This window comes from Sander lucioperca, chromosome 10 (genome assembly GCF_008315115.2).
Source record: "Sander lucioperca isolate FBNREF2018 chromosome 10, SLUC_FBN_1.2, whole genome shotgun sequence".
Taxonomy (NCBI): domain Eukaryota; kingdom Metazoa; phylum Chordata; class Actinopteri; order Perciformes; family Percidae; genus Sander; species Sander lucioperca.
Window position 1 is genome coordinate 38,130,448 of NC_050182.1, and position 18,175 is coordinate 38,148,622.

The following is an 18,175-nucleotide window of genomic DNA, read 5'->3' on the forward strand; positions in this document are numbered from 1 at the left end:
GCTCGCCTCTCAGCAGCACCTGACCTCTGGTCTGTGTGCGCCTGCACCTCCATGAATAATTTACTCGATTAATAAAAACCCCTTCAGAAGCCCTCCAGCCTCATGAAGCCTGAATTAAAGAGTTGATTTGCAATTACAAAGCCTATCTCTGGCCCTCGTGTGGAGCATCAGAGGAGCCCTGAGGTGTGTGTGGCTGGTGTGGGTTGGAGTGTTTGTGGTCCATGTGCTCAGGTCAGTGGGTTTGGATGGGGTGAGAGTGGAGGGTTGCTGACGAGGAGGCTTGGGTGTGGAGACTTGAGGGAGAGCCGAGAGAGGACAAGAGAAGCCTAGAGGCACGATCCGATAGCTTCACCCTCCTCTTCTTCCTGCTTGCTTCCCCAGGATGCTCCCCTATTCTTCTTTATATCCCTTCTTAGTGTTGTCCTCCACCAACCCTCCCACAGGGCCAACCCAGATCCTAGATCATCTCTAACATTATACCCTGTGGGAGTATAGAAGAAAGTGCCCCCTGACAGTGGTGAGGGTTCACACGGCTGTCAACTGTGTCCTCAGGGTGCTGCACATTATCATCTGTATGTATCCAGAAAAGAAAGTGGGGGATGTCTGAGTACAGTTTATGTCTATACTGTACAGGTCTGCCTGTGTGTTTGGTAGTGTTACCAATTGAAACAGAAATAACATAAATGCTTTATCTTCTGTTAATATACACATGAACGTCTCCACCAGTCCAGTATCCTTAGCATTGACAATGGCAATGGAAGAGTTTGCGCCTCACAATATATGTCCTATGCCACTCCAGGAAGTATTATGTCCTTCATGCGGCAAGGCAGAAGTTAAGAGTGTAGATGTTTGTGTGGTGGATGGTCATAAAGTGCATACGACTTTAATAGAAAAGACCACAGTTTGCATCCCATCACAGACCTGGGTTTAAGGTTTGTCATTGGATTAACCAAAACCATGATCTTTCCCCAACCAGTTGTTTAAGTTGCCTAACCACATAGGGTTTCCATATACAGGTATTGTAGAAAGCAAGCATTTTTAAAAACAGTATCATTGGATGTAAATAAAATGTCACTGAACCTACATCAGTCTTGTAGAGTTGTTCAATATTGACATTCTTTTTTGGCAATAGGGATGTATCTGCAAATCTATGCAGTGAATCATAAATCACAGAGGGTTGCAGAGGTGCTGATACTTAAACCTTTCAAATCTCAACATTGCATTTTATGGCCCTGTTTGTCAAAAAAAGCTGATTGGTTGATCCAAGACATAATCTTCAATCCAAAACGTATAAAAGTATAAAATAAAGGTGCTATGTCAAATGTCTCCAAACGTTTAGAATGTTCACTCACATCCAGACGGAGCAGCACATTCCAGTCATTGCTAGAGATAAATATTCTTTATATGGTACCAATTACATCTTTCAATCAGAAAACAGAACTAGCTTTTACTCATTAATTATTGTTCTTTCTAAATAACAGACTGAAACTGAAGTGCATCTTGCATTTTCCCTCTGCTTAATTTGAGTTGCTTTTCCTCTCACAATGAGCAAGTTTTAAATAGAAACTGTCACTGCTTTCATGACAAATGGTAAAATATTCCAAATGAGCCAAAAGTAAGCAGCCTAGTATTAGTTTTTTAAGTGAAATGTCTGATCTGTATGCCTGTATAACTGTATGTTACATGTATCTATCTGTCCTGGAACCAGTTAAAAAAATAAACAAGTGTATTTTGTTTTGCAGATTGGTACCTGGGACCCTCCAAGTGGCCTGAACATGACGGACAACCAGAGAGGGAAGACGTCTAATGTATCTGATTCCTTATCCAATCGATCTCTGATCGTCTCCACCATACTGGTACTTGTTTTAATTAATCTGTTTGTTTTCTGAACTGTTGCTGGAGCGGTTGCAACACTGTTCAGCAAGTGGAATTGGCTCAGGCGTCGTTATCTGATCGAAACTTCAGTTAGGCAAGGCAGGGCAGCTTTATTTGTATAGCACATTTCAGCAACTGGGCAATTCAAAGTGCTTTACCTAAAACATTAAAGAGCAGTTAAAAACGATAAAAAAAAAAATAAAAAAACGAAACAGGCAGGACCATATTTCTTTACCAACTCATCCACCACGGGCCCTGCCAGGAACATGTGACTTTGTTCTCTTGTTACCCATAACAAGAGTGGAAGTACTTCTCTTTACCTACAATATAGCCGTCGCTATAAGGCTTAGTTTAATCAGACAAACTTTGCAAAATCCTAAACAGTTCCAACTGTTTTACTTTAGATTTTATGATAAAATCTATGTCACACCCGCGTTGGAGAAATTCTCAGAAATATGTCCATTATCTGTTCAAAAATGTAACACGCCTGTTACATGATAACAGGCGTCTGTAAACGGGGGGAGATTGTTGGAAGTCGTGTATAGTACGCATTGAAGACACAGTATTGGTCCTTTGATTCTCTCCACTTTGGCCAAATGAAATGCTGGTGTTGTTTGCTCACTGGCATTGGTGTCTTTGATATCAATACTGTATTACTAAGTGGGCAAAGCAGGCAACTGCCCCAAAGGTCCCTTGATCATTGAATCCATCAATTTCTTTTGTAACCACTGCGACTATTACACAGTCCTGTTTTGTACAGCACAAAAGCCAGAGTAAAGACGTTGCTTAAGTTTACTGCAGATTATAGGACTTGGACCACAATTTCTCAAATACTTCAAACAAAAAATAGTGCATCATAGTGCAACAGTGGTAGGACCTGCAAAAGGAAACAGAAGGCAATTGTTAGCCAATGGGAGGCTTATCTCACCATCCACATCAATGTGGAGGCAGATTGGTATTGGATGAGTTCTTTGATAAAGAAATAAGACACAGAGCCATTTGGTAAACATAAACCAGTGTAGTTTAGTAATGTTATCTAACAGGACTTCTAAGTAATGATGTCTGCAAAATTCAAACAGTTACCTCTCGCTGCCATTTTGGGACGGCAGTGTGCAAATTAAATATCGCAGCTTTAGATGTCTGTTTATAGGCAAATCAAATTGTAATGGTGCTTTATGTGGGACCAATTATAGAAGGGTAGAACAGCTCTGAGCCAAAATAGACTCCCTCCAAAGATGTCATTATTTTTAAGCTTTTCCTCTTGAAAAATCCTTCTCTGCTTTGCCTGAGCTGCCCTTTCTGTTTAGAGCACTTTCTGGGGATGCTGCTCTCCGAATCATTTGAAGTAGAGTACCCCAAAGCACTGTACTCCCAAATTGCCAGTTGACTTCACCAGTGTGGAGGACTCCAATTTGGTAGGAACAGGCTCAGGCAGGAACAATTGACTGATTGATTGTCCAATAAGATTTCATGGTTTACAGCTGTGCCTCCTGCAGACTAACTTATCAGGCATATTGTGCTATTGTCTCTCTTGCCAGTGGTGCCAAAAAAAAGAAATTCAGATCTAAGTTTGAGAAGAAGCAGTAAAATCAGTGTATTTTTATAGCAATTCTTTCCTAGTAGTAATAGTAGTAGTATAGTATAGTAGTAGTAATAGTAATACACATATCAAACATGCTGTGTTTTAAGGTTAATTGTAATATTGTTTTAGACTACATGTCATTAAACTTAGACTGTTCAGCAAAAAAAAACTTAAAATAAATCATGACTATAAGTCAACCAAAATTATAGTTTAGCAGCTTTAAAACAACATTATGACCTGACAGAAGTCTATCAGTTGTCATGGAGATGGATCTGTTGACAAGTGAGCTCAGTAGCTGTTATAGCTTCATCCATAGCACCTTCTTATCATGATGGCTTAAAAGTCAAGCATCAAATTTCATTCTTGACCACTGTACTTAGTGGCAAACTTGCCATAGCAATACCAACTCAGGGTCGACTTATTAGTTTTTTTGGAGCTTACAATGAAGATCATTTAGACCATAATGTATGGAGATAAAGGAGATAAAGTTCATTAAAATACAAGGACTACAGTTGAAAATTAGCCGGCTGTTAATGAATGTGTGTTGTCCTTTATAAAAATAAAGAAATTAATACTCAAACAACTTTGGTTGGCGGCCAGTCACACATTTCTCAGGTGACATGGGTTGTGATGGGACAATTTGAACTTCAGTCAAGTTCAAGTCAAGCCACTTTTATTTATATTGCCAAAATCTAAAATTTGTCTCACGTGGCTTTACAATCACTTCAACATATGACACCTTCTACCTATCAAGGCTGGATTAAACCACTAAAATAACCTGTGAGCCCCGTTTGGCCCCAACATTTTATCCATCGACACAGCTATTCTGTGGAGCATCTGGCTGCTTCACAGTGATGAAAAGTATGCACGCAGCTGGTGTTCACCAAGAAATAGAGCCAGCATGTAACTCCCCCAAAAACCGATTTAAAAGAGGAGACACATCATGCTAATTAGTGAGTTGGTTGGTGTATTCTTGACATTGGATAAGGCAAGGTTACCTGTTTATCCCAGCCTCCAGTTTTTATGCTAAGCTAAGCTAATCATCTTCCAGTTTCAGCTCCATACTGTTAATGTTAATGTTAAACTATTCCTTCACGTGCCCTATCACTTCACAAAGATACCACTAATGTCACAATGTGCAACGTTTGCAATTGATTAAATTACCACAAAGGTATTGCCAAATGGTGCAGCTGGAGCCGTTGTTTTTCTGTCGCTGAACAATTCACTTACCATACCTCCCGTGTGTTCGAATATATGCATGCCTGTACTCCTACAAACAGTAGGCACAGACTATGTGCCATGTGAGAACCATGACAGTGGAGGAAAACTTGTGGAAGTGAGCCAAATTAAAGCCATTTATGATCCGGTTATCGAGGAGGCAAGCGTAAAAATAACAATATCAAGTAAATTGCGGGTTGTCATTATTTATCGTGGGCCGTCTTTCCTTCCGCGCGTGCTGTGAAGTGATTGGATTGCAGTTATTAGCAAAGACTTCACAGCTGTAATTGCCATATCAGGACTGAGTCATGGGGAGATGTGTGATGGCTGTGAGCAGCGAGGAAAGGAAGGGAGGGCTGACAATAATTGGGTTTGTTACGTTTGATTGATGCACACTTTCATCCAGCTTCTCATCATTTTCTCAGGGATTATGTACTATAAAACATGATGTAATTACTGTTGAGATCTTGGCCTATCAACAGTTTATCTACTTTGGAAATCACTCCCGTAATGTTGCGGTGGAAATGAAGTACCTTTAGGCTAATGGCTGGAGCTGCAGATAATATACTGTGTAATGTCTCAGAGAGAGCAAAGAGCAGGCATGCTTCCACTTCCACAGAAACAAACCCACGTTTTATTAGTCACTGCAGGAGAGTAGTAGCGCTACGTGCAGACTGCTCTAAAATACAAAATTATGGATTTTCTCTGTTGCAATGCAAAAATGGCAAATTGGATAAGATACCCAGCAGCTGGGCATCAGGTTTAAGAATTAAATAGCTGTTGTTGAGCTGTTGAAAGTATATATCATATGTGATCCTTTCTAGTCAACCTCGATAATTATAACAATGTTATGCTTGCAGTGTCCACTAATCTCCAGACTAGACAACTAAATACATTGATTGACATTGCCTTCCAAAACAATCCATATGCTTTGTGATCTGATGCCATATCAAAACTATATTTGGTCATGGTTAGGGAACCATGAAAAGACCAAGCCAACATGTGTCAGTCCGTCTCAGTCTCAGTACTTTCAGACTTGTCCACCCTGTCTGTGGCCCATTGGTTCCTACTGAGATATACTCCTTAAAAATGTCTCAGAAATATATAGTTTCTTTTTTATTTATTTTTTAACAACAGTAATTTGCAAAAACATCTGGTCACTGTAGCTTTTATCAAACGTTACTCAGGACAGGAATGAGAAAATATTTAATTTGTTGTTGTTGGGCCTATTTTCAGCAGCAGATTAATCCACATGTAGTGCTCTAGTGAGTACTTGGGGCAGCAGGACAGTGTACGTGGGATTGAGCCAAAATAAATTACTGTTTGTATTTCCAGGGTGATGAAGGAACATGTCACCCAGTGCAACAGTGTGGCTCATTGATGTGTTTTATGTTATATAGTTATTATATATTTATATTAAAAAAAGATTACTTAAAACTGTGTGCAGGTAAATAATTTACCCCCATTTATATCTTATAGTTTTCAGATTCGAGTTCAAGGTGAAACATCTTAACAAAGAGATTATTGTATAGCGGGATTGGAGGATGGGTTTGTCTTCATTAGTAGGTATTTAGTATGCTCCACATTGGAAACAGTTTATTGAAATGGAATAAATCATATGACTTGTATTTACTTCCACTGTGTAAGATTAAGACATACTTTATTGATATATAAATTAACATTATCACTCTGTTGTCAGTTATTACACACAGGCCTGAAATGCACACACATGCCCAGGACCTATACATGCATTAATGGAGAGATGTCAGAGTGCCTTAAGCAGCACTCCGTACTTGGTTCGCACGGGGACTTGAACCGGCAACCCTTAGGGTTCCCAAGACAAGACCCTATGGACTGAGCTACTGCCACCCCCTTGCCATCTAATCTATCAAACAACTAGTCTATATCCACGACATTCCATTTCCGGGATTGTACAGGTGCCGCCGGAAATTCCGCCGTATGTCTCTCATTTCGGCCAGATGTTTTTTAACTCCGGTGGAGCTTAGTGCCGGCCATGACGATTGTGATTGGTTTAAAGAAATGCCAATAAACCAGAGCACGTTTTCTCCCATCCTGGAATGCTGTGTGGACTAGCCAGACAATCCTCAGCAGCGCTGTGGAGGAAGGTCTGGCAATGGGAGACTATCAAAAGTCTATCAGGATTTCTAAAAGCATCTGAAAGCTAAAAAAAAAAAAGAGAGCAACAGTAAAGCCAGTGATTAAAACGTTTGGCTGAAAAACGGACAGACCTCTGGTCTTAGATCAGGTCTCATTTCCATTTGGCTGTCAGTATTCAGGGCAACCGTTCTTGGATGAGACGTGAGGAAATGCAGTCAAGCTGGTGCCAGAGCCCACAGACCTTCCAGGATGTATCACATTCAGGAAAGAGACAGATGTGGAAAGATTATTTAATAAATTGGAACAGTTGCATCACACTGACAAATAAGTACTGTAAAGGATCATTAAGCTAAATGCCCAAGCTATCAAACATATGGTGTTAGTGTAACATCCTGGCGATTATCTGCTATGGGATGCATCTCGCTTTTCTAATATATCTCCAGGATCCAATGTTGATCATTTGTAGGACATAAACCGGATTGTAATACAATTATATTAATTGAAATAGCATAGAACAGACAGTAGTTCTAGTAATTTGTCAGTGTTGAATTAAACCTGTTTGGGTTTACTTTAATATACCCTTCAGTGTAGAATATCATATGGCAATGTACATTTTTTAGGGCAAGGCTAAAGTTCCATAGTGACAAAAGCTGCAACAGTCAAGAAACATAAATAAAATTCACGGTAACAAATATGAAACAATATTATAACAATATGTAGAATATATCTTCTTTTAAAATTAAAAGCTTTACAGTTTTGTGCAGGAATGTGCAGTGTATTTTTTTTTTATGATTATTTTTGGGCCTTTTTAGGCCTTTATTGACAAGACAGAAATGAAAAGGGAGAGAGAGAGGGGGAATGACATGCAGCAAAGCAAGCAGCAGACCCACGTGAGGCGATCAGTTGCAGCCATCTCGGTTGTAGGAGGGTGTAGACTGTTTTCTTTGCTTGTCAGTGGTCAGTGAAGAGAAACTGGTAGCAAGCCCACTAGCGTGCAATGTTGGGAAGCGATCCCATTCGTGAAAACAACGCGTATATGGACACACACTATCAGATTGCCCGTGCCCCCCTACCTGCCCGCTCGCCTCTCATCGAAAAAGCCATTAACATGCAAGTTTACTGCATATTAGTTGGATTTATATATATAAAATCACAATGTCTTCAGTATGTCCCTTTGTTATGTGTAAGCCAATGGGCAGTTCTTCATCACACCACTGCATGCTGAGAGCACCTGGATGATTTGCTTTGTTCTCAGCTACAGCCACACTAAAATAAATGTTTAAAAATGAGTCAAATAATGCAGTATCATTGTTTTTCGCTGACGCAGAACATCTATTGTGTTTTTAATTTGTTGGAAAAGAATGGGCTTGATTTCGTGTTTAAGGAGAGTCTGCAGAGAGGCATGGATGTGGTATAGCTTTAATTAGGTTTGCTTCACAGAGACACTCAGCTTCTCCTTCTCTCTATCTTCTTAATTAAAGATGCACCGGCCTCCGTCTGCAGCCAGCTTCTCTGCAGGAGACAGGAGGGAGTGTGTGTGTGTGTGTGTGTGTGTGTGTGTGTGTGTGTGTGTGTGTGTGTGTGTGTGTGTGTCAGAGATGTTCACAAGTCATTTTTTGGAAGTCCAAGTCGAGTCTCAAGTCTTTGAGCTTGAGTCCAAGTCAAGTCTCAAGTCTTTGAGGGGAAAGTTCAAGTCAAGTCTCAAGTCTTTTGCCACGAGTCCAAGTCAAGTCTCAAGTCTCTGGCCATCTGATCTGTCCCTAACACTGTATTGTTAAATCTTAGGAATTCAAAACATGTCCTGTAGCTACCATCCATACAGTACAGTATCAAAATCAGTTGTGGGATAACTTTATGGGGTCTACTTAACACATCCATCTTGCCCTCAGACCTGGTGAAATATTAACCTAAGTCTGTCACATCATATGGATACAACTATAAAGATACAATTTGCTTGTTCACAGGCAATCCCAGCATTAGCACAACACTTTGCGATGGTTAGCTTGTTACCTGTGACGATATATGCTAAATGTAACGTCTCTTTCACTCAAAAAAATGTCTAATGTCGAAGTGGAAATCAAGAGAATAGTGGCAGCGCCACACCAGTTACAGAACAACATGCATCTCAGTGTCAGTCCAAATTATGCACAATAAGCAGTTTGAACTCACTGATGTAATGCAATTTATTTATTTTCTAAGTGTTGGTACGCTCAGTGAAACTGAGTCCAGCGCGATGGAGATCCGACTCAGAGGAGGAGAGGTTAGTGAGGCCAGCGTCTCCACGGCAGGTGACAGTGCGCACGGCTCCGCTGCGCCACGCATGGATGAAATAATGAAATAGTAAATAGGACTACAATAACAGAAATATGTGCAGAATCAACACAGTCAAGACGGCCCAGTGTTTGGTGGACCGAGTACACCTTGTTCACTTTATAGCCTACAAATCATCCACAGGATCAATTACGCATCACATGAGTTTGCCCACCCGACACAGCGCTTGTTCATGGGAAGATGGATCAGTGCGTCCTGCCTCCTGTGCGCCATTGATGTCTGAGCCTCAGCAACTACTAACTATAAAGATACAATTTGCCTGTTCCCAGCATTAGCACAACACTTTGCAATGGTTAGCTTGTTACCTGTAATGATATATGCTAAATGTAACGTCTCTTTCACATTAGCAAGTGACTGACCTGCCTGGGTGCATTTGGAGATGCCTGATGAAGTTCAACGTTGTTGATCCGGTATCATTTATCTTGGTGCCACACACCTCGCATGTAGCTGTTCGCTTACTGCCACTGTTTACAAAGTTATTGAAAGCAAAACTAATGACAAAAGGTACAACTCTGGGAGGACTTGGTATCGCCATCGTCAGTGCATTTTTTGATAGGTGAGTGCGCGCACATATGGCATAGAGCATGCGTTACGTTGCACATTATGGCAACGGGCAGGGGACATGCAGCTCGTCATACGTTTCCCCAACGTATATGCGCCAATAAAAGAAAATAGAAATATATGAATGTATGAATACTTTCAGATATAAAAAGCAATAATTGCATGAAAACAGGTTGTTGACGAGTCTCAAAGCTCGAGTCCGAGTCAAGTCTGAAGTCTTTTGGGTCGAGGTAGTCTGAAGTCAGCGGTTTGTTCGACTTAAAGGGGTGATAGAATGCAAAACCGATTTTACCTTGTCATAGTTAGTCATAGACAGTTTGGTGGGTAAAATAGGACATACATTGAACCTCAAAATCCCATTGACACCTCTTTCCTCTGCAAATCTCACAATTTGAAACGGCCTCTGAAAACGGGCAAATCTCAACGAACCACCGAGTTGACGTCAACAAATTGTATACATTGTTCATCTGCTATTTTATCACTAAATTCACTTCTGAGACTTTTTTATGCGAGAAATCAACTATGTAAAGGTCAAATATGGCTAAGTGCAAATTTTGTCCGAATTCAGCGGCCGGTGCTGCCTGGGTTACTGCCTTGCCGCCCGGCCTGTCGTCCTTCACAGACCTCGGCCCGCTGTGAGGTAGATGGAGCTCCATCATGGCTGGCAGCCCGCGGTGCTCGATACCCGCGCAAAGTCACCGTTTCTGGGTTGCTGGACTACCAAATGCCGCTGCCCTGACAGAGCTCCTCTAAAATTCACAAAAATGCAGATTGCACACACAGTGCATTAGCATCACATGTATTGTATGTAATGTTATTGGGCAATGTGCTCGTGTCAGATTGTGCACTTTACTGGGCCGCCTGTGTTGATACGATTATTGGGATTAAAGCATGTGTATAGCAGCTGGCGAACCATGCTGGTTGAATCAAACCATTCCATTAAAAATTCTTTTGAACGCGTCTCTTTTGAAGCTGTAATTCATAAATAACAGACATTGCTAAATCACTGTTGGTCAGTGTTGGACCTTAATCAAACTTGAAAAAAAAACAAAATGCATGAATCTGATTGGAGCAGACAAGGCTTTGGAGCTGACTAATTATCAGATTTGGGTCTGTACAGCATAAACCAATGTGTCAGTTATCTACTCTTCTACCATTGGACCACAGTGTTCAACCAAGTCTCCTAAATTAGAAATAAAAGCTTTGGGGCTCAGTTCTGGAGTATTTTGTGAAATGTGTGAAGAGTGATAAGTAACAGTTCTCTCATGTTGTGGCTACTAATACAAAAATATATATTAAAACCCCTCCATGTGCCATTTCCAGTTCCACAGATGGAAGATGAAAGCTTTTATAATGTCCTGAAAGAATCGTAGGTATTGCTGACTGTTCCAGTGAGAGGTGCTTTTTGTGCCCAGCGACGGACGGTTTATGATAATTACAGTCTTTCACAGTTGACAGAAGGTGAGAGGTCATAAGCTGCTAATGGGCTCACAATAGCGTCTTTGTGCTCATGATAGATAGAACAGTTGTTCTACTAGTTAACATGGCAGCAAATAGAGACTGAGAGAAATTATCAAAACATAAAGAGAGGAATAAAATGATTAGTTATTAAAGGGGCTGAGGAGGAATTTACTGTCACCATGTTCAAACAGGTTTTTGAAAGAGATAAGAATAAAGCAGAGATGTTGTCTAAGCCTCTCTACATTACTCTCTCTCTCTCATACTCATACCTCTCTCTCTATTAAAATAGCCCCACATCATCACATCCCCTTCACCATATCTAGAGATTGGCATGGTTTTATTTCAGTTAGCCTAATAGCTAGTTTGATTTGCATTGAGAGATGATTTTATGGAAAGTACCCCATGCCAATCTCTAGGTATGGTGAAGGGTATGTGATGATGTGGGGCTATTTTAATTCCAAAGGCCAAGGGAACTTTATCAGGATGCATAGTATCCTGGATCCATGAAATAACTGGCCTTTAAAAATAAAAATCTGCCTGCCTCTATGGGAATTTAACATAGGGGTGTACTTACTTATGCCCCCTGTATTTTAAGGAAGAACATTTATTTATTTACGATACATTATTCATTCACAAAGAAAATTGGTGCCCTTAAAAGATTGGATTTTTCCTAATTTTTTTTAATTAAGGCATTAAGATCAATTTCCAAAAGATGATTTTTTTATTCCTCTTTTTAGTCAACTTTAGCATGGGTATCCTAATTTTTTCACATGACTGTATATGTACACTGCATAACGCATTGCGAGGAGAAGTGTACTGTTTACGTCACCAACGGGCGGCAGCTACTGTAGCAGGAAAGTATTGGGAAATGTGAGGACGAGCTTAGCAAATACAATTTGTGAATTATGTGGATGTGTGAGCTATATTTTATGACAGGTAAATAACCCATCAGTCAGGAAGGCTTAGGGTGCATATAGTCTGGCATTGACAGACCTTCCTCCACAGCGCTGCGGAGGAAGGTCTGGCTACTCCACACAGCGTTCCGGGATGGGAGAAAAACGTGCTCTGGTTTATTATTTCTTTGAACCAATCACAGTTGTCATGGTCGGCTCTAAACGCCGCACGGAGCCCCGGTACCGCTGCAAAAAAGCCTCGGGAAGGAACTTGTTTTGGTGGAACATGTGTACGTTCAAAGGTAGTTTTAGTCGTGCAAAAGAAAACTCAGATTGGACAGATAGTCTAGCTAGCTGTCTGGATTTACCCTGCAGAGATCTGAGGAGCAGCTAACCATAGTCCTCATAAATCGGAGTTTATAACGCCAACACAAAGACAGAGGAAGGTAACGGACATCCGGCCCAAAATGAGGGACATCCTGCGGAATTTTCGGCGGCCCCTGAACAATCCTGGAAGTGGAACGTTGTCAATATAGACTACCGTAGCCTATATTTCCAACAGTAACTCTGTTTAATCTATTGTGTTCACAATGTGACATAGAATAAAGGTGGGCCACACTTAAAGAAAAGGAGTAACACCCAGGCATCACCTGTTTCACTTTGTTTCATTACTGAATAGGAGACTACTACCGTGCAGTCACTGTGTTTACAATGGTTCATTCACTGTGATAGAGAAAGGAGGTCATGAGCCGTGGAGATGTCTTTGTTAGATATGTGCTACTGTGAAGGAGAACAGAGTTGTTCTTCAAATTGCTTCATGTTGTCTTCACTCTCAACGGCATCAGAAACTTGTAGGAGTGTAACGTAAATAACCTACACGTGTATTGGATTTTGGATATTAATATTGAATATTAATCAATTTTAAATCAATAATTACTTGCACTCGTGAAAATAGGGCGCCACTTCGAGTTTTAGGAGTCGAAGACGCTCAAATTGAATGGATTAAATCATCAAATTTAACGTATAACGCAATTTAATCACCAATTATGTTTCAGTTAAGATTTAGTATTTCAGTCTCAAATCGAAAGCCGTGGAGTTTGTAGGTGTACATTGACCCGAGAGTCTGTTCATGAACAAGATAGACATACAAACCGATTTATCAATAAATGGAAGGATTTAATAATCATTTTTATAATATTTTTTTTTATAATATATAATATATTTTTATAATCAGATAATAAAAATAAAATAACCAGGTACTGTAACTTAGAAAAAGGCAGAAAAAATGAATGAGATATGAACACGGACTAACTGCTGAATTGAAACTTTAGTGATGGGAAAATGATTTGAAAAATGTGAGAAAAACGGAAGACTTAGGAAGAGGACTAAATAACTTTTAACTGAATTTAAACGGACTCAACAAAACAGAAAGAGCAAAGGTTTCGTCCTCTGACGATCTGTGTCCACCTTCAGGAGGAATCAACGAGCCACATCCTCGCTGGCGATCGAAGAGGATTGCTTTGCAGGAACAGAGTCTGTTTGGCCTGCTGGCCGGCGTCTGCAAGCAGCGTAGGAAGTCGACAGCTATGGTCAGGTGGTCAGCTATCTGATGATTGTTGATGAGAAGGCTCTTACAGCCTGAATAGGAGTCAGTGTTCGTTTGATGCGTCAAAAACTATCCACTTAAACGAATAAAAAAAAACTTTAGATTTGGAAAATGAAGGTTATTGAATTGATGGATGCAAAATCAGTGAAACGCTTCTCTTCAGTTTGAATTTAGAGAAACTTCAAAAAGCATTGTGTCTCAAAAATACAGCTGAGAATCTTAAAATAGTCGAGGATGAAAGAAAACAAGAAGGCTGCATGTGTGTCTCAGTGCGGGACAATTTGTCTGGCTCTGCGCATCCGTCTGTGGCCTGCTAGGCCGAGCTAAATCTCACCCGGCCCTCGTGTGTTGCTGGTGATCGGAGCTGTGTGTGTGTGTTTGATGAGAGCACAGATGATGGCGGGTCCCTCAGAACTCCAAGGCAACTGGCAAACGACAAAAAAACTGTTGTTTCTTTAAGTTTTAGTTTGTGTGGCTTGTGTGTTGGTTGGATCAGAGATTCTATGTTAACTGGAGGAAAGGTTAACTAGTGTTTTCTAATGTCCATTGATTCTTAGGTGGTCGCTTATGTAAGGTGTCCAACCATCATTTTTCATGATAGGTACTGTCCTGTATCAGGGGCCCATGATTTGATGTAGAGTTGTTTTACATCTGGTTTTGCTCAGCACTGGCATTGGGCAGACATTTATGGAGTCAAAGAGAATGGGCACATTCAAGGGTAAACGACCAAAAGATGTTTATCACGTATCATATGAAGGAACCTTGCAATTTACAGTCTTGTTGTGTAAGATTTTAGCCCACAAAGTGGACAAGTAGAGTTTGATAGTTCAGAGGTGGAAAAGGGAGAGAGAGGGGCATTCCTGTGCAGCACCAAAAGGGGCCCCTCAGCAGTAGTGTTTTGTCACCTTAGTGATAAGCAGTCTCTCTCAACAAGCTGTTCACGAGGCCTTCAGCGATGCAGGAGACATGGTCTTTGTGCTATGATGACAGGAGTTCTTGGAGAATTAAAGTTTAATTCAAAGTATTCCACTTCATAGCGCTACAGGAGAAAACACAAACAGCCCAAGCTGACCAATCACAGTTCTTGGGTGGCGTAAACCTTTGACGCACAACTGTACTATAAATATAAAAAGTCTATATCATTTCCTGTAGCAGCAGCTAACTGGATGTGATAGGGCTAAATGCTTCACAATTTGTACTTCAGCTCTAAAGAAACAACAGACAAATAATAATCATTTCTGATATGTTATTGCGGAGGGAATTTCAGTGATGAATGTGAATTCTGAAGTTTGAAATGAAAATTAAAAGATAGAAACCCTGTTTGAAAAGATGATGCCCCTGTTCCTTCCTTAATACTCTAATATCAGTGAGTGTAGTTCTTCTGCACACAGTATTAAAAGTGCCTAGAAAACTACCTGTTTGGATTTAAAAAACACTGGCATGCTCATCACCACTGAAGCAGTTACCATGGCAATTGGAAGAAAGGAAAACACTGCTCCTATCTTTGATTGTTGGATGTTGCAATGAATGTGTTAAAAGGCTGCCATTTATATGTATGGTGTTGTCAACAGTAGCTGACCTGAGGGACAGAGTGTGTGCACATCCAGGCAGAAATACTCAAAGATAGACTTAACTGCAGGGCATAAAGAAGGTCTGCACACTGGCTCCAAGTCAATAGTGTATTTCTCTTTTTAAAGCAACGTTTTGATCTGCAAAGATCTTCCTCAGGCCATCTTCCAACAGTAGCTGACCTACCATCTCATATATATTTCAGTGGTAATTGGGTCCGGTATGTGTGCCTATTTTATATGCCAGCAGAGACGTTATGGAGTTATATGTACATTTCACCTATATTCACCTTCAATGACATGCCTGGACATACAAATAGTAGCCTGTTTTGGTGTTTGCACTGTATGTCTTGACATTGCAGCCGCGCTGGTATTGATCCAATTGTGGACAGTGCTTTCTGCTCTTTCACCAAGATTACATCAGTATAATGTCGCAGCCCATGAGCTACAGTAGGTATATTATGTGCTGAGATGTGTCAGCAATGATAATTGCTGGTTGCAGTGTGGTTAAAGTGAGGCTGTAGGGGTGGGAATCACCAGAGGCCTCACGATACGATATCATCACGATACTTATAGATATTATTGCGATTTTAAACATATTGCAATATTCTGCGATATATTGCAATTTATCACCTTTTTTCCAACTTCAAATTTTTCCCAATTTCAAATTATGTCCCCAAAAGGAAACTCTGTCAACATCTGTTTTATCTAAAAAGAAAATGTTATTGCTGCAAAATGGGATTGTCAAGCAGACAAACTGACCAACACATATATGATAATAGATCGATACTTGGCATCTGTGTATCGATACAATATTACCACGGAAAGTATCGCGATACTATGCTGTATCGAATTTTTTCCCCCATCCCTAGGCTATCCTGTAGCTGCTAATTTGAGATTATTTCCTGTTTTTTTACATTTCACATGTAAACAATCCTAACCATACCAGGTGTTCAAAAATGCTTTGCGCTGGCCGTTCCATTGATTTCCTATTGGGAGGGCGGTGGCCCAACTATGTGCTGCGCTATCCCTGGCGTCGCGCACCGCTCGGATTTGCTGCTTTGCGCTGCACTCAAAATTCAAATTATTTCAACTTTGACCTAGTTGCTGCTGACTTTTCGAAAGCGCAACCAATGAGACAACAGCATGCCGTTACCTAGCAACAGGAAATAGCTTCCTTGCCACCGTTGATGATGAATACCTGCGCTGCGCTTTGCTCTTTGTGCTTTGTGCTTTGCTCTTTGCGCTTTGCTCTGCGCCCTACCTAGCGGTGCGCAGAGAGCAAATCGTTATCATGTGTAGGCGGATTACTGACAAAAATCCAAACATAATAGGAGATTTCAAACAGCATTTAACATATAATCAATTTCCATTATATGGCTTTTAAACATTTGACATGTGAAATGTCAGACATCACTGCTGTACTGTACTTTTTGGTAAGGCACACAAGTTTCTCATTTTTAACCATTTACATCACATATTTACACTATTAGATCACACACAGGCATTTGTGTGTTTTGGATATTTCACATGTGATGCACACATGATATAGTGAGTTGTAGTGTTTTATGTAAAATAGGATTTCACATGTGAGATTTTTTGCAAGGGACAAACATTTCAGGTTTAAGACAGAAACAATAATTGCATACAAATATAAGGGACTAATGATAGATTATAGAGAAAACACAAGGGGACATACAATGTCATGCTGTTCTACCTTTTCTTCTTTGTGATCTATATATCCTGTCTGTCTAATAGTGTGCAGTGAAATCATTCTCCTCAACATCTGTCTTTTATCACGACTACAAGGCAAATGTATGATATACTGCAAAGACAGCCTGTTTGTTCGGGCTGCCATTACTAGTAAAGAGAACAAACTGTTGTTTACCCCTCTGTTATGCAAACATCTCAAGGCCTGCATACTGTTAAAATTCCAGCCAGTGAAATGTGTCAAAGCTGTTAGCAATCTTTAATTGTTTTGTGTTTCAGTCATGGCACAGTTATATTATAAACAACACCTGCCTGATGATATATTTTTGGATTTATTTGTCTGAGAGAGTCAAGGGAGTAGTAGGAATGAGGGACGTGTGGCGAGAACGAGCGCCGAGGCTAAGGAAGACAGATGGTGCGTGTAGCATATAGAGAGGGGAGGAAGCAGGAGGGGGAGAAAACAGGGAGTGAAGCGTGGAGGAAAGAGAGGAGAAGGACATGGTAGAGGAGATGCTCAGTAGGCGGGAGGGAGAAGAAAAAGCTGCATGAAAGAAGACATTAGTAATCTCCCCAGCTGTTAGTGTGAACAGAGGGATGTGACGGCTCTTGCTCTCTCTTTTTGTGTCCGTCTATCAGCATCTCTTATCTTATTGACAAAGCATGTGGTCTCCCGAAAGCTGGGCCTGGGCCCAAAGCCAGCCTGCTGAGGCTGAGAGGAGCACAGAGTCATTGATATGGGGGATTATCTCTTATTGTGGTCATGCCTCACTTTGCACCTACCCTACCTCTCATCACAGGACTCTGACTGCTGGCACACATAAACACAGCGGCTTTACACATGCATTACTAGTCAAGCCAGTGTGTGTTTGGGCTCACACAGTTCCAAAGCCTATCTCACACATCAGACAGCCTCTCAGATAGGCCTTATCAGTTGTTAAAAGATGCCAAGTGCTGTAGCGACTCATCCCTTTCTCCAATATTTCACCTGACAGGAAGAGCCATATGTGATGTTCAAGAAGTCTGACAAGCCGCTATATGGGAACGACCGCTTCGAGGGCTACTGCATAGACCTGCTGAGAGAGCTGGCCAACATCCTGGGCTTCACTTACGAGGTTCGCCTGGTGGAAGATGGGAGATACGGTGCCCAGGATGAGAACACGGGCCAGTGGAATGGCATGGTCAAGGAGCTAATGGACCACGTGAGTCTCTAAATCATCATTATTAAAGACACTGCATGAATGTGATCCCAGCA

General features: G+C 40.8%; 1 protein-coding gene across 2 annotated transcripts in view; it reads left to right on the forward strand.

The window, feature by feature from the left end:
* Nucleotides 1-18,175, forward strand: part of grik2 (glutamate receptor, ionotropic, kainate 2) — a 299,478-nt gene that overhangs the window by 192,273 nt on the left and 89,030 nt on the right. For both annotated transcript variants that reach the window (XM_036005960.1, XM_036005961.1), the window contains exons 10-11: nt 1,743-1,856; nt 17,916-18,122. In XM_036005960.1, coding sequence (XP_035861853.1) covers nt 1,743-1,856; nt 17,916-18,122 — 321 coding nt within the window. The remainder of the gene's footprint in view (nt 1-1,742; nt 1,857-17,915; nt 18,123-18,175) is intronic.